Raw genomic sequence first — 20,210 nt, 5'->3', positions numbered from 1 at the left:
GATTTGGAGCCAATCTACCATCCCCTGAGAAAAAGAACAGGAAATAACATCACCAATGCAGGAAATGACATCACCAACCCAAGGAAACCTAAACCGATAAATAGAAAGCGGGACATAACATCAGCACTTCGTCGGAGTCTCACTGATGATGTTACCTAGAATGGTGATGAAACATCTGAAAACTAACCTTCCAGCTCAGCGAGCAAACTCACATCCACTCTTAGATGACTGTGTGGAGTTTGCATATTCTGCCCGTGTCTGTGTGGGTTTCCTATGGGTGCTCCAGTTTCCTCTCACAATCTAAAGATGAGCAGGTGAGGTGAATTGGCTGCGCTAAATTGCCCATAGTGTACAGGAATATGCAGGCTAGGTGACAAGGTCAGAAATCACATGACACCAGGTTACAGTCCAACAGGTCCAATGTAGTGTCATGTGATTTCTGACCTTGTCCACCCCAGCCCAACATCTGCATCATCACATCACGTTATTTGGATTAGCCATGGGGAATGCAGGTTTACAGGGGTAGGATAGGGGAATGGATCTGGATGGGATGCTCTTTGGAGAGTCAGTATGGACGTGATGGGCCTAATAGCCTGCTTTGACACTCCAGGGATTCTATGATTCTATCGCTGACACTGGTTCCAGACTTTTTCAATTCATCAATATTCTCCTTTCCGTGATCAAAGTAAAATCTCATGCCAAGTATTTAGTTAGGGGTTTGGAAATTTTAACTGTTACTGGTTTAAACTGTTGCACATTAACAGAAATTTGGGCATGCTCTTTTATCCGTCCATCAATCTATTGGTTCCAGTGGAATGTTGAGTTCTTGACTCACAAAGGAAAACACCATCAACATCCATTTGTTTACTGACTGGTTCTTGTGAGAGAAATGCCATACTGATGTAAAGTAATTAATTCTCGACAGAAGATGAGGAGAGGTAACTACAAAACAAAGATTGATATTTTGAATGCCTCTTATAACTTTAATTTCCTGCCAATCAAGGCAGGTAACTGGCATCAGTCACACAGACGTCTCAGGCTCCCACTTTTCAGCAAGAATAAATGCAAAGTAGTATGGATTTTGTAAAACAAGGGATAGCTTCAGCCTAAATGAATAAAAAAAGTCTTTACTTTGATCCTTTAGCTATTAATATCCTTCCTCTTTTCAGCAACAGTTTACATTGGTCACAATGCAACCATGTATACCTGCACAAAATAGTTCTGTAGTCCTGAGACAAGCTATAAAAATGTGAGAGTCTTACCTCAACTTTACATGCAGACCATTCACCAAACTCCCAGCGATAACATGGCTTAATAAGGCAAGGTCGGTATTGAACTAGCTGAGAGGAACAGGGTCTTCCCTCTCCATGGGTCTTTTGCAGTACATGCCTATCACGCTTCATTCGACCTGAAAAAGTAAATGAATGATTTTCGTACTAATCAGTGTGTCAATTGGGATTGATGTTGGAATACATATATATTAAAGCAAATTTGGACATAGTTGTTACTTTCAAATCATATAAACAAAGTTAGAAAATAATTAGAATATTAACAATAGCTAATGATTATATTCAATCTGAAAACAAAGCATTTTGGTTGTTATGGCCTGGATTTTGCACATCTGCTTTCACCATTTGAAACCAACAGTATTTATCACAGCTTGGACATGTGCAGAACAACATAGAAATCCAGAAACACTTGTCATTGAGTTGGCATTCCTTCATATAATATGCTGAGAAAGTTCCAAGTTACCACAATCTTTATTGCAAATACAGACTGATTAGAATTTCCACTCATACATCATACATCGCTAAAACACTGGAAAATATTGCACTTTGTTGAATGAATTGAAGATGAATTTAACAAAATACAAACTTCCCAATTATTGCTAAAAGCCATCAATGACCCAAAAAGCTGTTCTTTTGATGTGGAAAGTCAAACTTGGTGACATTGATAAAAAATTTCACATATTTTTGAAAATGTTTTGCTTTAAAGTCTGTGTATCTTTAGATAGATAGATAGATAGAAAGAACAATACAACGCAGAACAGGCCCTTCGGCCCTCGATGTTGCGCCAACCTGTGAGCTAATCTAAGCCCCTCCCCCTACACTATCCCATCATCATCCATATGCTTATCCAAAGACTGTTTAAATGCCCCTAATGTGGCTGTGTTAACTACATTGGCAAGTAGGGCATTCCACAACCTTACCACTCTCTGAATAAAGAACCTGCCTCTGACATCTGTCTTAAATCTATCACTCCTCAATTTGTAGCTATGCCCCCTTGTACAAGCTGAAGTCATCATCCTCAGGAAAAGGCTCTCACTGTCCACCCTATCTAATCCTCAGATCATCTTGTATTTCTCTATCCCCTCTTTGCCTCCTTCTCTCCAATGAGAACAGACCCAAATCCCTCAGCCTTTCTTCATAGGGCCTGCGCTCCAGACCAGGCAACTTCCTGGTAAATCTCCTCTGCACCTTTTCCAATGCTTCCACATCCTTCCTGTAATGGGGCAACCAGAACTGCACACAATATTCCAAATGAGGCCGCACCAGCGTTTTGTACAGTTGCAGCATGATATCACGGCTCCGGAACTCAATCCCTCTGCCAATAAAACCTAACACACCAGAAGTTTTTTGAACAGTATTATCAACCTGGGTGGCAACTTTCAGGGATCTATGTATATGGACACCAAGATCCCTCTGCACATCCACACGACCAAGAATTTTTCCATTGACCTGGTATTCTGCCTTCCTATTATTCTTCCCAAAGTGAATCACCTCACATTTATCCATATTGAACTCCAATTGCCACCTTTCAGCCCAATTCTGCAGTTTTTCCAAGTCTCCCTGCAACCTGCAACATTCTTCCACACTGTCCACCACTCCACCAGCTTTAGTGCTATCTGCAAACTTACTAACCTATCCAATTAAGCCTGTGTCCAAGTCATTTATAAAAATGACAAACAGCAGTGGTCCCAAAACAGATCCCTGTGGCACACCACCAGTAACTGGACTCCAGGCTGAATATTTTCCATCAACCACCGCTCATTGCTTTCTTATACAAAGCCAGTTTCTAATCCAAACTGCCAAATCTCCCTCAATCCCGTGCCTCTGTATTTCTCCAATAGCCTACCATGTGGAACCTTATCAAAGGCTTTACTAAAGTCCATTTATTTTATTTATTAGATCATCCTTTATTTTAGCTTTTTTAAAAGAAGTCTGTATTTTCATGTATAAGCTATTGTAAATAAATGGAGGTAAGAGTATGTGACTTTAACTGTTTTTAACTTCTAGGTTTCTCCATGTGTTACTATCTCTGTTTGTTTGATTGCCTGCTTGCTTGCTGACACCACTGCTTTGACACATCAACTGATCTCTTGACTTGTTGCTAAACTGCCATTCAAAGAGGGGAAAGCCACAGCATGAAGATCACTAGATCTCTGTGGGTAGCGTTGCACCTCATTGGATATTATGTTGAAAATTGAGCCCTGGCTTTTCCAGAATCACCACAGAGTTTAAAGATTTTATCAAAGTTCACAAAATTCCCCCAACTTCTCTGTCTTTTTAGGTCCAGGCTGATAGAAAGCACAGTCCATATATCTGCACTAAACAAAAATTAATATCCATTGCATATAAATAGCTACAGAGTTGTATAATATAGAAACAGACCCTTCAGGCCAACCAGTCCATGCCGACTAGATATCCGAAACTAATCTAGCCCCATTTGCCAGTATTTGGCCTGTATCTGTTTTAACACTTTCAATTCATGTATCCATTTGGATACTTTTCAAATTTTATAACTGTACCAGCCTCCACCACTTCATCTGGCAGTTCATTCCAAACATGCACCACCCTCTGTGTGAAAAAGTTGCTCTTTAGATCCCTGTTAAATCTTTCCCTTCTCACCTTAAACCTATGCTCTCTAGTTTTAGATGCCCCTACCACAGGAAAAAAGACCTCAGCTATTCACCCGATCTATGCTACTCATGATTTTATAAACCCCTATAAGGGCATCCCTCAACCTCTGATGCTCCAGGGAAAATAGCCCCAGCCGATTCAGCATCTCCCTATAGTTCAAACTCTTCAAACCTCAGCAACATTCTTGTAAATCTTTTCTGCACCCTTTCAAGTTACTATGAACTGTTGACATATACACTACAAGTTAAAACCCTAGTTCCCTTATAAGTAACCAATGGATGTGCATATAGACAGTCAGAGATGGACAACAAAGCATTGGTGTTATGGGTGAAGGGACAAACTGGAAAGGCAGTCCAAAGCATTTGCTGAACTACTTCTATTGGCTTGCCAGACCTGTTGCTCCTTAACCTGCAAGCTCCTGTGTGTCCGAGGTAAGTATGTACCTGTCAGGCAGGGAGGAAGCTGTAGAGCACGGGAGCCGTGGTTTACGAAGGAAGTAGAATCTCTGGTCAAGTGGAAGAAGAAGGCTTATGTTAGGATGAGATGTGAAGGCTCAGTTAGGGCACTTGAGGGTTACAAGGTAGCCTGGAAAGACCTAAAGAGAGAACTCAGAAGAGCCAGGAGGAGACATGAGAAGTTGTTGGCGGATAGGATCAGGATAAACCCTAAGGCTTTCTATAGGCATTTAAGGAATAAAAGAATGATGAGAGTAAGATTAGGTCCAATCAAGGATAGTAGTGGGAAGTTGTGTGTGGAGTCAGAGGAGATAGGGGAAGCACTAAATGAATATTTTTCAACAGTATTCACTCTAGAAAGCAACAATGTTGTTGAGGAGAATACTGAGATACAGGCTACTAGACTAGGTGGGATTGAGGTTCACGTGGAAGAGGTATTAGCAATCCGACAGAGTGTGAAAATAGATAAGTCCCCTGGGCCAGATGGGATTTATCCAAAGATCCTCTGGGAAGCAGGGAGGAGATTGCTGAGCCTTTGGCATTGCTCTTTAACTCGTCATTGTCTACAGGAATAGTGCCAGAAGACTGGAGGATAGCAAATGTGGTTCCCCTGTTCAAGAAGGGGAGTAGAGACAACCCTGGTAATTATAGACCAGTAAGCCTTACCTCAGTTGTTGGTAAAGTGTTGGAAAAGGTTATAAGGGATAGGATTTATAATCATCCAGAAAAGAATAATTTGATTAGGGATAGTTAGCACGGTTTTGTGAAGGGTAGGTCGTGCCTCACAAACCTTATTGAGTTCTTTGAGAAGGTGACCAAACAGGTAGATGAGAGTGAACTGGTTGATGTGGTGTATATGGATTTCAGCAAGGCTTTTGATAAGGTTCCCCACAGTAAGCTATTGTACAAAATGCGGAGGAATGGGATTGTGGGAGATATAGCAGTTTGGATCAGAAATTGGCTTGCTGAAAGAAGACAGAGGGTGGTGATTGATGGAAAATGTTCATCCTGGAGTCCAGTTACTAGTGGTGTATCGCAAGGGTCAGTTTTGGGTCCACTGCTGTTCGTCATTTTTATAAACGACCTGGATGAGGGCGTAGAAGGATGGGTTAGGCAACTTGCAGACGACACTAAGGTTGGTGGAGTTGTGGACAGTGACGAAGGATGTTGTAGGTTACAGAGAGACATAGATAAGCTGCAGAGCTGGGCTGAGAGGTGGCAAATGGAGTTTAATGTGGACAAGTGTGAGGTAATGCACTTTAGTAACCGAATGCAAAGTACTGGGCTAATGGTAAGATTCTTGGTAGCGTAGATGAGCAGAGAGATCTCGGTGTCCATGCACACAGATCCTTGAAAGTTGCCACCCAGGTTGACAGGGCTGTTAAGAAGGCATACAGTGTTTTAGCTTTTATTAATAGAGGGATCGAGTTCCAGAACCATGAGGTTATGCTGCAGCAGTGCAAAACTCTGGTGCGGCCGCACTTGGAGTATTGCATACAGTTCTGATCACTGCATTATAAGAAGGATGTGGAAGCTTTGGAAAGGGTGCAGAGAAGATTTACTAGGATGTTGCCTGGTATGGAGGGAAGGTCTTACGAGGAAACGCTGAGGGACTTGAGGCTGTTTTCATTAGAGAGAAGAAGGTTGAGAGGTGACTTAATTGAGACATATAAGATAATCAGAGGGTTAGATAGGGTGGATAGGGAGAGCCTTTTTCCTAGGATGGTGACGGCGAGCACAAGGGGGCATAGCTTTAAATTGAGGGGTGAAAGATATAGGACAGATGTCAGAGGTAGTTTCTTTACTCAGAGAGTAGTAAGGGACTGGAATGCTTTGCCTGCAACTGTAGTAGATTCGCCAACGTTAAGTCGTCATTGGATAAGCATATGGATGTACATGGAATAGTGTAGGTTAGATGGGCTTCAGATTGGTATGGCAGGTCAGCACAACATTGAGGGCTGAAGGGCCTGTACTGTGCTGTAATGTTCTATGTTCTATGTTCTAACCTTTCTTCTTCAGGTACTTCCACTTGCTTGCAGGAGGCACAGTGTAACTGGTCCAAGCATCTGACTTACTGCCTAAAAGCTACAGCTTTCAATATCTGGTGAGGGAAAATAAAATGCTCCTCTTCAAGCTTCAGCGATTTTTACCACAAAGGAAGGAACACATCTTGCCCTACGGAGGTCTGAGCAACTACTGGCTAGACCATTCACTCACTGCTGTGCAGCTACCTGAGACCCTATCACATAGTTGTTGGCAGACAGATGCATTTAGCATCAACAACTGGTCAAAACTCAACAAAGCAATCAGCTACTCGTGTCTGACTAAATCTCCTGACTAACGCTCATCCACAGTAAGCCCACCCGTGCTGATTGATGAAATAACTGAGTAAAGTGCACTTAGAATGGCTTTTACAAAATGCAGTAATCCAATAAACCAGTCCTTTTTAAAAGAGTTCTTTTCCCTTGTCAGTCCACAAGCAAAACACAAAAAAAATTAAAAGAAGGTCTCTACGATAGCTTCCTTCAAGGTAAATCCCATTGATTCATCACTAATTGCAACATTTAGATCAATGCTTTGATATTTAACATGCAGGCTTGTTTCTAGGTTGACCTGACCACCTCGCAATTAGGACCCAAATTGTTCACTGCAATGATTGCAGATTTTAGATCTCTGTGACTGTGAATGTTGAATGCTAAGTTTCCCTCATGCTATGTTTTATGCTACTATTATGTACAGCATTTTAAAAAAGGATAACATTGCCTTTGTCACGAAGAAACAGCCTCTAAGCTACTTGATTTATGTAGGATATCAGTGGTCTTTGAATTACATGCAATCCACAACACAAACAGCTGGCTGATATCATTTTACAAGTTTAGTCTGGTACTGTCGATAAGTGAGATTTTAAAGCAAAATGGCAGCAAGTTTTCTTTGATATTTATACAGACTATCCAATTTAGAGACACCTGGAGCTGAATATCAGCATATTTTGGCCAAGTGGCACTTCTTGTTGAATTTCATGAAGGATTTCTCTCTGTGAGGATTCATGTCTTCTGACGATGTTATGCCAAATGTATGGCTTCCGTATCCCTGCAACAGACGCTCTCACCGATGCTAGCCTGATTCTCCGACTCACCGGAACCAGAAGCACTTGCCTCTGCTGGGATATCTCAGGATTCCTATTGCCAGTGCCATCTTTACAAGGCTGTTTTGCATTCAGTCAAGCACTGTCAGCCTGGCTATGCCCTGCACAGGTTGTGACTTTACCTCCAAACATAGCAGGTTGGGAGGAATTGGAGGAGATGGTGGATGGTGTGTTGTAGAGGCCAGACACTTTCTTCCCCTAATACCAGCAGAAAAGACCATGACACCAGACCCTAACAATGTGGTCCAAGATTGCCACCTTGGCTAGTGCAGTTTCCATTATCCGGATAAAACCAAACACTAGCAGTTCTACTCATGAAAGTGCCACCATCTTCTCCCTGCTATCTCATAATCACATTTCCCACTAAGGCTCATGCTCTGTTTCTGTCACATTTGCCTGCAACATCTTCCCTCACTCACTCCTACCGATGTCACTCATGGTCCATGCCCTCTTCGCTGCCTGCTCACTCACACAGCACATCTCTCCACTTTTCCCACTGCTGTGTCTGCACTAATAGCTGTGCCCATCCATTTTGTGTCACTCAATTCCTCCCTTTTAGTCATTCCAGGATAAATCAACTCATGATAGAAAGAGCGAAGACACATAGCAGGATGCCTGACATTCGGCTCACCAGCCCCTATGAGGAGAGAAACCTGACCCTGACCCTGACTGCCATGAATGGATGAGCAATTGTGCCTATGCGTTGGTCTGATATCAGAGGCTGCCCTTGATTTATTGTATTAGGGCCTCCTGAATGAAAGGTTGAGCATACCACTTATAAATATAAAGCAAACAACTATAGCCAAAGTGAAACATCTTCGGGTTCAATTTATAAATTTCTATTTTTGGTTTGTTCATATAAACGAGGAACAATTTAGGTATCAATAATGAGTTAATAGGCATGTTGTTTACTCAGATTTTATTTCAATAAAAGCACCAATATGGATGATAAACAAAATAAGCATCATAGAAAGTGAAAATGCAGTCAGGACGAGAGCAGGAAAAGGGGCATATAAATAAGTAACAAAGTAGAAATATTAAATCAACCTGTTCACGCCTCTGGAACACATGGAATTTGAACCTAGGCCCCTTTGCCCAGAGGTGAGAACACTAGCGCAGAGCCCACCTAGTGACTGTTTAAACCCAGCACCACTAATTCGAATGTGAAATCAACCAGCCATCAATAGTGATGACAGTACGTTAGCGATTTTTATCAACCTTTGATGTGTTAAATTGATGTGCTTAAATATTGAGTTCATATATACAAATGAGGCTTTCTACCTTCTGTGTGTTTAGCACATTGACATCAAGAAAATGTCAGAGAAGAATCTATTCTTAGAGAACATGGTTACATATGCACAATAAATAAGACTTATGATTTTCTGGGTTTATTCTGTCAAAAATGAAAGGAGGCATGCATAAGTTTTAAGAAACTGAAGACAGGCACAACAGTCAAAGAATGCAAAGATAGCAGGAAAGGACTCATACAAGGAATAAGGAGGGCTAAAAGGAGTCATAAAATGCCTTTCATAAACAAGATTAAGGGAAATCCCAAGGCATTTCATACATATGTAAGAAGTAAGAGGGTAGCTAGGGAAAAACTATGTCTACTCAAGGACAAATGAGAGAACGTTTGTGTGGAGATAGAGGATATGGGCAATGTCCTTAAAAAATACTTTGCATTGGTATCCACTAAGAAGAAGGATATGGAGGATGGCGAGTCACAGGAGGGGGATGTTTATTTTCTGGGGCTTGTTGATAGAAAAAAGGAGGTAAATATTGGATGTTTTAGGATACATTAGGTTAGACAAGTCGCCAGGACCTGATGTGATCTATTACAGAATGCTAAGGGAGGCAGATGAGGAAATTGTTGAGGTCTTGTACATAATCTTTGTATCTTCTTTAATCACAGAAGACATCTCAGAGGACTGGAAAATAGCTAAAGCTGTTCCCTTGTTTAAGACAGCCAACTCAGATAATCCAGGAAATTACAGGCTAGTGAGATTTATCAGGATGTTGCCTGGTGTGGAGAATATTAATTATAAGAAGAGATTGGGCAAACGTGGTTTTCTTCCACTTGAACTTGAAGAATAAGGGACAACCTGACAGAAATTTACAAAATTATGAGAGGCATGGGCCGCATGAATAGTCAGAGTCTTTTTCCCAGCGCAGAAATATCAATTACTAGGGAACACAGCTTTGAGGTAAAAAGGGGGTAAGTTTAAAGGAGTTGTGAGGAACAAGTTTCTTTTTACATAGAGGGTGGTATGTGCCTGCAATATGCTGCCAGAGGAGGTGGTGCAGGCAGTTATAATGTTTAAGATGTTTAAGAGGCATCTTGACAAATGCATGAATAGGCAGGAAATGGACAGATACAGAACTTGTAAAGACAAAAGATTTTTAGTTAGAAAGAAATCATGTGATGGAGATAGTAGGAAATGCTGATGCTGTAGAATCTGAGATAACAAGGTGTAGAGCTGGATGAACACAGCAGGCCAAGCAGTATCAGAGGAGCTCGAAAGCTGACGTTTTGGGTCTAGACCATTCCAGAAAAGCCAGCTTTCCTGCTCCTCTGATGCTGCTTGGCCTGTTGTGTTCATCCAGCTCTACACCTTGTTGTCATGTGATGGCACAGTTTTGGAGGGCCAAAGGACCTGTTCCTCTACTGCACTGCTCTTTGTTCTTTATTTTTAAAACGTAGTCAAACTGGTAAAAAGAAAATATTTAGTTTTTTTAACTGGGTCATTTTTATTACAAGTGAGCAATCAAACAATTTAGAACGAACAATTATACAATATGCCAAACCAAATTATTCTGGAAAATTTGTTGTTCTCCATGTGGTTCTTCAGCCATTCCGATCCAACTATCCTGAAGATTTAAAACATAGATTCCTTTTTTTTAGTTGCACCAGCAATTTTCCCACAATCTCAGGGAATTCTGCTTTTTCTGAAAAAGTCTGCTTACACAAAGACAATAAAAATGAGTTGAGGTGCTAATATTATCCAATTTTGCCTGTCTCAGCTCACCTGTTGCTGGAAGTCTTGCTCATGCCTTTTTTTAACCTTAAAACTCATCTATTCCAATGCACTTTCTACTGTTTACCACATTTTATACTTTGTAGAGTAGAGGTAATTCAAGCTGCTGCGGATTCTCTTACTCATGACAAGTCCCATTCACCTATCATCACTGTGCCTGCTGACCTACATTATTTGCCCCTCAAGCAATACCATGGTATCAAAAAGTATCATCCTTATCTTCAAATTCTTTCATAGCCTGAACACCCTCTGATCCTGTTATCTATGCCAGCCTTGCAACTCGCTGAAATACCTGCGTTCATCAAACACTTGGTCTGCGTATCATCCTTGAATTTAACTCCTTCACCACTGGCATCTTTTCTTTCACTGAACAATAGTGCCTTTGATTGGAATTCTCCCTCATCTGCAAATCTCGAACTCACTGTCCTCCTTTAAGACATTTACTAAAATCTACTTCTTTGATCAAGTTGTTGTTCTAGCATTACCTTATGCGGCTCAGTATCTATTTTGAGACAATCTTTTCTTCTAAATTCATTCAGGCAATGTAGACTTTGCTGACTGGGCCAGCATTTTTGTCCATCCCTCATTGGCTTTGAGAAGGTGGCGATTGCCTTCTTGAAATGTGGGCAGTCCATTTGATGTAGATTCTGAAGGAGGGAGTTCCAGGATAATGAAAATAGCAAGTCCTGGGGAAACTCAATCGATCTAACAGCCTCTGTGGTAAAAGAAACAGAATTAACATTTCAAGTCCAACATGACTCTTCTTCAGAACCCAGCGACCCAAAGGAACAGCGATGCATTTCCAAGTCAGGATGGTGAATGGCTTAAAGGGGAACTTGCAGTGGTGGTGCTCCCATGTGTCTGCTGCTCTTGTCCTTGTAGCTGATATGATTTGGAAGGTGCTCTCCAAGTAGCCTTAATCAAGTATACATTTCTGTTACTGAGTGTTTGTGGTATAAGGGGTGAATGTTTATTGTTATGGTGTCAATCAAGCAGGCTGCTTTATCCTGAATGTGGCAAGCTTCTGTGGTAAGAGTGTATTTAAAGCTGCACTCATCCAGACAAGGGGGGAGTATTCCATCACAGTCCTGACTTGCATCTTATAGATGATGGACAGAAGCTATGCAGACAGGAAGTGAGTTGCTCACTTCAGGATTCCTGCATATGCACTGAAGAGTAAAGAGTAAAATATTGCAGGGCAATTGTAGTGATTGGAACCAGGGTTGACTTTATTGACTGTGAGGTCGTTGATTGGAATTGTTAACCTGGGTCAATCAGGAAAGCTCCGAGAATCTCCTCGTTCAGGTGACTGACTCAAAGCCAATATACTGCACACAATTAAATAAAGGGTAACTTGATGGTGGGAGACTGGCGTCTGTGATGTTATTTCAGTGGCAACGAGAGAAAACAGGACATGCATGAAGAACATTCATTTGCAAAAGCCACTTGGAATTGGGGCAAGCATTTTTGGCATAATGCCTTTATTTTGGAACCTTGGCTCATTTGATCCTGCTGATAAAGACTGGGCCCAGTATGACGAAAGAATGCAATTTTTTTTTCCTGGGAAAATGATATTGGGGCAGATGAAAAGCAACAAGTAATCCCTGTAACTGCTTTTTGGAAGGCTCACTTGGTGCCATTTGCCTTGTGGGCCAAAAGTAAAGGCTGAAATCAGAAGTTTGGAGAGTGAAGGAATCATCAAACCAGTGCAGTTTGCAGAATGGGCAGCACTAATCACACTGATTGTGCAGCCTGACGGCTCAGTTTACCTTTGTGGGGAATTCAAGCAAACAGTAAACCATTTCTTGCAGCTGGATAATTACCTGGTCCCTCACACAGAGGACCTATATGCAAAGTTGGCAGGTGGAGAGGTGTCTATCCATTATGAAGCTGGGCATGAGTTATGCTGACCTACAATTGCAACTGGATGAGGAGTCCAAAAGGTATGCTACAATTAATATTGAGAATATACAAGGTTGCCATTTGGGGTATCATCATGCCGCGCTCTTTTCCAGAGGATCATGTAGAACATTCTATAAGGCTTAACCCAGAAAACCATTTATCTCGATAATGCACTAATAACAGGGAAGACCAATAGGGAGCACTTGGAGAATTTGGATACAGTGCTTAAACGTTTCTCCCAAGCATATGTATACCTTAGAAGGTCAAATGAGTGTTCCAGGCACCAGAAGTGACTTACTTGGGCTACAGAGTCAACAAAACTGGGTTACAACTGTTGGAAGAGAAAGTGAGGGGGAACAAGAGTGCCCTGGTTCCTATATCTAGACCACAGCTAAGGTCTTTCCTTGGTTTAGTGAATTACTTCCATTATGGCACCCTAACACCTGCTATTGAAAAAGGGTCAGCCTTGGAAATGTTTGCATAATCAAGAAGTAACCTTTATGGAAGTAAAAAAACACAGCTATTGTCATCAAAGGTATTGGTCCCCAACCATTCAAAGCAAGAGGTGGTGTTGACATGCAATGCCTGGCATACAGTATTGGGGTAATGTTGGCCCCTCTGTGGCCCAAAGGAGAAGAGAGTCCAATAGTGTTTGCTTCCTGGACTTTGACTGATGTCATCTGGAAATATGCTCTGATGGAGAAGGGAGGTTTGGCAGTCAACTTTAGCATGAGAATGTTCTACCAGCACCTTCACAGACAATAAATTGTCATAGTTACAGGTCACAAACCCCTGCTCGGGCTACTGAAGGAAGGCAAGGTGGTGCCGTCCATTAGCTTCCCATAGAATTCAGCATTGGGCCCTTATTCTCAGGGTGTTCAAGTACAAGTTAGAACATTGTCCAGAGAGCCACGTGACTAATGAGGCTGGAAGAGTCTACTTTGGTTTAGCTCCAGGGGAGTTGTTGATGCAAAGAAGACTCTACACCAGGTTAAATTTGATATTCCCAGAACTGGGATGGCAGGGTGAAATAGCAGCAGGAATACCACTGCCAGGCACAGGCTTCCTCTAAGCAAGAGAGACAGTTTAATTCATGGACAATGTTTGGTGCCGGAACCATGGAAATGGCCCTGTATGGGTGTGAGACAAGGGTGACACAAGGTCAGGTGCCATCGCTTACAAAGTTGCCATAGGTGTTACAGTCTTGAACAAAAAGCTGTTAACTCACAAACAGAGTGAGAGCAAAGCCTACCTGTCCCTCAGAACAGCCAGGATGCCTGTTGGAAATCATAGGTTTTCTCACTTTGTCTACTGTCAAGCAAACCTCAGAGTCTGACGTTGATGCTGTCTTGATTACCGCCAGAAGAAAAGGAGGAAACTCTACAAAAATACTCCGGACGCAAGAGGTGGGCTATGGTTTGGTATGTGTCAGAGTACGAATTAGTGTAACCCAACTTGGGGTGAAAACATCATCTCATGAAAAGCAACAAGCCAAAGTACAGGCCTACATCTCTAGATTTAGGGCAGGAGGGTATAGTGAATAGAGCCAGGTTGACCTCGTTGACCACAAGGTTGTTGCTTGGGGTTGTTAAGATGACCAATCAGGAAAGTCCTGGCTGACTAAAATAACCAATGGATTTAGAATCTCAGGTTCAGGTGACTGACTCCGAGCTGGCTGTGCCATAGCCAGTGTACAAGTAAATAAAAGATGGCTTGGACCAAAAACAAAGTTGCTGGAAAAACTCATTAGGTCTGGCAGTGTATGTGAAGGGAAAAACAGAATTAATGTTTCAGGCCCACTGACCTTTTCTCAGAACAGTTCTGAGAAAGGATCACCGGGCCCGAAACATTAACTAATGAGCTTTTCCAGCAACTTTGTACTTGCTCCTGATTTGCAGCATCTGCAGTTCTTTCAGTTTTTATTAAAGGGTGACTTAGTGATGGGAAACCAGCCTCTGTGCTGTTATTTCAGTACTTTAAGCAGGAGCCGAGGAAAAATGAATACTTTAACATACTTCTGCAGCAATTAAGTCAGTGGCAAGAAGGTTCATTATAGGCCTTCTCACCCATCAACATGTGTGGTCCTTAACTCATGAATTGAGGGTAATAATGCATCCATTGTTTCTCAGGGGATGAAAGTGCCTCAGCTTTAGTCTTTAGTCCCAGGAAAGGCCTCCTGCTGGTCAGTTAAAAGGCCTAAGAGATGCATAATATTAGCTGCCCATTCCCAGTGGAGCTAAAATGGGACTATGATTGGTCTTCTGTCTCAGTCCACCTTCACATATTGCATAGCCCAATCTGTAAATCATCAGTTTCAGATTTTAAACTGGATTAATTGTAAATTTAACATTTATCTTTTCAGGGGCAAATGGTGAAGTAATGGCCATTGCATCAAGCATGAAAATCTGAAGGTCTTTTAAAAGTAAAATTTTCATGACAACATTTAGGTTTTGATTTTAGTTTTGTAAACCTCTTCCAGCTTAATGGCCACACATGAGTGTAAGGTGCACATGCCATAGAACAGATTGCTGAAGTACAGACAGCAACCATACAGATGTTCTGCTAAAATCAAGCTCTTCTGAGGGTCCCTAAAAATTATTGTTATTTATTTCAAAGTACAAACATACCAAGCATTTCATTAAATACTTGTCCACTCAAGACGATTTATGAATAAAGATATTTTTCTGCATTGCTAGCTAGGTTAAAAGCAGAAATCAGAAAGTAAGATCACAGCTGACAAGCTACTTCTCCTAAAATTTTGAAATAGAAAATCAAGCACGTTCTGAAAACCTCACACAATGTATCCCTGACTTATTCATATCATATCCATAGGTGGCCAAACTGTTGGAGAAGACTAAACATAACAGGGAAATAGCGACAGAGGGAAGAGATTTACTGAAAGCAGAAACCAATTTGCATTAATTCTTGAGTTTGAAAGGCAAATGTCATTAAAGTGTATTCAATTCTTAACTAAGCATTTGCTCGCTGCCCAATATGTGGTTTGATTAAGTCATTAAGATTATTGGAAAAATATCTTGAGTGGAACATTGGATTCTCAGTGATATTTATTATTTCCACAAGTGAAGATGAAGGTGGCTGTTAAAGAAAAGATCTCTACCAGAAAGCTTTTTAATGGTGAGAGGAGACTGCAGGGACGCATGATTGAAATTTATAAAATTATGAGGGGCATAGATAAGGTTGACAGGAAGGAGCTTTGCCCCTTAACGGAGATATCAATGACCAAGAGGCATAGGTTTAAGGAAAGGGACTGAGGCTTAGAGAAGATGTGAGGAGAAGCTTCTTCACCCTGAGTATGGTGGGAACCTGGACCTCACTGCCAGTAAGGGTGGTAGAGGCAGAAACTCTTGTAATTTTTAAGTGTTCATGTGTGTACTTGTAATGTCAAGACATACAAGGCTATATGCCAAATGTTGGAAATGTAATAAGAATAATTAAATGACTGTTTTTTGGCACAAACTCAATGGACCAATGTGTTGTAGACCTTTTGCCTATGTGATACTTTGTGGGGGGGGGATATTTACAGCACCACTGAGAGTGGGCTGACAGTATAGTCAGACTCCATGGCAGTGAATCATCCTGCCATCTCCACTGCTGGTACAGCATTGGCTAAAGTGACTACTTAATGGAAAACTGAAGTCTGCCCTACTCATTGTATGTCCCTTCCCCACATGTTCCTTCTGACAGTCCTGAACATAATTCCTTAATTCACTAATCAGAGACTAACAGGTTTGCTCAAGAGAAACTCCAGATTTATAGCTTCTTATTGTTGGACACTAGGTGTATTCTCAGCAATGGCAATTTCTCCCAGTGGCATTACTGGGGTAGAAGGACTGTCAACCATTTGATTGGCTGGCCACTCTCAGCATGGGGTTTGCTGCCATATCATAGATCGTAGAATTCTTACTGTATGGCCCAACAAGTCCACACTGGCCCTCAGAGAATCCCACCCAGACCCGTCCTCCTAATCTAATAATCCCTATCATACCTGATGGCAGATAAACAGCGTCCAGCCCATTTCTTGCATCAAGGCCTCCAGTTCTGTGCCAGAGAAACTTAAAATTTACCTCGGCCAACCCACCTATCTTGCACATCTTTGAACTGTGGGAGGAGACCAGAGCACCCAGAGGAAACCCACACAGACACAGGGAGGACATGCAAACTCCACATAGACAGTCACCTGAGGGATGGAATCAAACCCAGGTCCCTGGGACTGTGAAGCAGCAGTGCTAACCACTGAGCAACCATGTCGCCCACATGGAAATGGAAGACTTGTCCTGACCTAATCAATGTCACAGTGACCAGAAAGACACTGCAGGGCAAACAAGCTAGTGAAGATGAACTCGCAATCAATTTTTCAGGTATGGGTGTTGCAAGGTCATTAACTCTAGGTAAAATACTGGATAGGAGATAAATTTGTATTCCTTCTGGCCATATAGAAGTAGACACAGTGGGGTCATAAAATTTACAGGAGAAGAGTCTTGTTCATGGTGCTGGATGCCATTATGGCATGACATGGCTTCATAAGTACCTCGTCTAAATGTTGGCATGTAGCACAAGTCTTATAATGTCTTAATGTGTAACTGCTATGTTACCATGCTCAGCACATCACATTGATGAACACCCAATATCCTGGTATCAGGCATTGATGCCTTTGTTCTGCATCAGCCCACTATTCCTTCAGTATTTAAGCCATTACGTCAAACTGGAGGCTGCCCCCTCGGTGATAAGGACTGCCTACCCACTTCATGGGCATGATCCAAACATGTGTGACTAGCAGGTGGGCATACTGCCAAGAATCTTATCAATCTCTCTCCTGGCTGCAGCCGGTTGTTATTTGAACAATAATTATCAACTCCTCCTCTTCCAGTAGGGTAAGGGCATGCAAAAATGCCTAACACTTCTCCAGTTAGGTATTGCAGCCTATTGTTTTGCAACACCTATCGTAAAATCAGTGAGTGCGGTTGATCATGTGCTTGGCATAGTTTGGTCGTTGCCATTACCCTCAAGTTTTGAAGTATGGGTGTGTAAATTATAGCAGTGATAACAGTCTGAGGAAGAGGCAAAACTGAGAGTGCTAAGTATGTGTTATAGATATTATCTGATGTTGGTAGCTGAGTGAAACAGGGATAGTGAATGGAATACTGTGTGGAACTGATGGACCATTTGCAAGAATAAAGCATTTAAGTTCATTGACCTTGACCACAAATGTGGAGTCTTTCAATTTTTTCCTTCTCTGCATACAAATCCTCAGAGTTCAGCTGCTCAGTGACATGTACAGCAGATAAACCGCCTCCTGTTCATTTCTTGCATCAAGGCCTCCAGTTCTGTGCCAGAGAAACTTAAAGCCCTCTGCCTGTTTTCATATTCACTTTTCTTCGGCTCAGAATGTCTTGTGCAACCATTTCTTCGAGACAAAATATAATTTCACAATAAAAGGAGTATCCTGACTTTAAAATTGGCGGTCCAGTTTTACTTGGTGCAAGTGTCACATGAATGTCAGCCCACTGCTAAGGCATGTGTTCATTCAGCAACACAATTAACACTAGGCTGCTCACTAATATTATTTAAATTATCATGATGCCTATATCTGAAGCAATGGATATGAATTAATCAATCTTTGTCATTGCTTTGCCCTGCTTGGGGCCTTATGCAAATGTATGCCCCCATTTAAACAAAAGTAGCCATTAAATTGGTTATAGGTATTGTCAGTTTTGTGATGAGACCCTATTTGGGGTTCCACAATTTGTTGCAGTTCAAATGAGACACCCCAAATTGTTAAGGTCCAAAAGAAGAAGGGATTAGCGCCCTTTCTTTATTCATTTTATTTACTTTGAAAATGATCTCTTTGTTTATACATAGCGTGATGAATTCCTTCTTTGTTCAGTAGGATCCAACAATTTGTAACTCTGTGCCAGACCCAAATGGGTTTTTAAAGGAATAAACTTAACCATATTTTCTTGAGTTAATAAAGAGAGGGTTTATAAAATACGAAATATGAGAATTGGTAACACAACACACATATACACAAATTCGACGAAGATGCCGGTCCAAAAAAGATAAACATTTAAAAGAAAGCTGTACGAATCAGTCTTGAATTGTTTATGAAGAAAGGGTAGTTGAACTTTGCAGCTACTCCAGTGGAGGTTATTGGTTGCCTTGATGTTGGAAGTTGAAAATTGGCATTGATTTCCAGACTGGTTGAGATTCAATAGCTCCGATTCCTTTTGACTGAGATTAAATTCCAACATTCAGGGTGATAATGAATCCTTTTGTTGTTGTACTTTCTTTTCACTGATTTGTAGTTGGATTGAGAGAAGGACTTATCTGTACCATTGGTAACCAGGAGATAGAACTTCAACTGTGACTGTCACAGCACACTAACTCTCAAGCTTCGGCCGGTGAGTTCAGTACCAATGATATACTCCAGTAGAAATAAAACTTGCTTTTTAATTTATGTCCTTGTGTAGTCTTCAAAGGGAAAAACACAAAATGTGTCTGCAGTTTGGGACGTAATCTACAAAGAGGTAGCTTGTTGAGCAGAGGGTATTCAACCCCTTGTCATTTTTGCAGTTGCAAAGGATGATAGTCCAGTCTTTTGGAAATTTCCTTGGAACTTGGAGTGTTACATTCCACCAGTCTTTCGCTGTCCAGACAGCCTCTTAATTTATACACACAGCCATTTTTGGCTGCACAAGTCCTCTTAAACACAACAGTCCAGAATTACAATATGTTGGGGTTCTGTCGCGTGGTCATAACAGTGTTATTCTTTGCATCTGAGGCTATTTATTTGAATTCCATTTCCTGTCTTTTGTCTGCATCTTTACGTGTGTTTCAGTTTCAAACAAATATTCAATTCCATTGTAAACATTAAAACCTCTGAACCAAATCTGCTTGTATAATGCATTCCATGACCTGTGTGTGATCTTCTAATGATGATGAGTCTAAACTCCAGTGTTACTAATTCACCGACCTGTGGAAATAATTTCTGTCTTTTTATTTCCACCACTTAATATGATTCTACTAGGCTACATTTCAAACTCACATAGTCTCATGAAGAAAGATCCATTTTCTTAAGCTTTCCTTCAATACCATCTCTTCACTCATTCATAATTAACCCAAATTGATTGAATTTAAAATACATTCCCTTCTACATATGGTTCAGAAAAAACTTTCAAATTGCCAGTAGGTGGCTTTGCTCTGCTAGAAGGCGCTTCCTTTCCACATATTCAAACTTAGTCAAGGAATTATCTATGATTGATCTTCAGCTGCCTGTATTCACATGAACAACGAAACATGCTGAAGGTGAAATTCTAACTGACAAATATTATAGTTGTGCTTCCTTATGTAAAGCTATAAAAAGTTATCAATTACGAGGATGCTTACATCATAGGAGATTACATTTTAAGTATTTGAGTCTTATAGATATAGATAAGTACTTATATCATGATTAATTCCTTTCGTGTTCTAACCACTTGATCAGTGGGAGCCAAAAATTTGTGAATTGTAACATTTAGGGAATTGGAGATTCCAATATTTGCTATGTGAGTACATTAAAAACTGTCTCAACACAAGAATGGAGCTCATTGCAGGGTTTTTAATGAGTCACTTATCAGAGTTTAAGGTTGTTTGAATTCTAGTTCAAAGGACACAAGCAGTTGAAGGGAAAGTTAAGTCTGTGAGAGGCTGGGGCAAACAGAAGCATGCTGCATGTCAAGCTGAGATAACAAGGTGT

At 41.1% G+C, this 20,210-nt stretch overlaps 1 protein-coding gene across 4 annotated transcripts in view; it reads right to left on the bottom strand.

The window, feature by feature from the left end:
* The window catches only part of thsd7ba (thrombospondin, type I, domain containing 7Ba), a 922,022-nt gene that overhangs the window by 111,996 nt on the left and 789,816 nt on the right, over positions 1–20,210 (bottom strand). For all 4 annotated transcript variants that reach the window (XM_048535033.2, XM_048535035.2, XM_048535034.2 and 1 more), the window contains one exon: positions 1,263–1,408. In XM_048535033.2, the coding sequence (XP_048390990.1) occupies positions 1,263–1,408 (146 nt within the window). The remainder of the gene's footprint in view (positions 1–1,262; positions 1,409–20,210) is intronic.

Source organism: Stegostoma tigrinum, chromosome 7 (assembly GCF_030684315.1).
Source record: "Stegostoma tigrinum isolate sSteTig4 chromosome 7, sSteTig4.hap1, whole genome shotgun sequence".
In the NCBI taxonomy this organism is placed as follows: Eukaryota; Metazoa; Chordata; class Chondrichthyes; order Orectolobiformes; family Stegostomatidae; genus Stegostoma; species Stegostoma tigrinum.
Note: the sequence above shows the minus strand (reverse complement) of the source record. Positions and strands in the feature narration are given on the sequence as shown.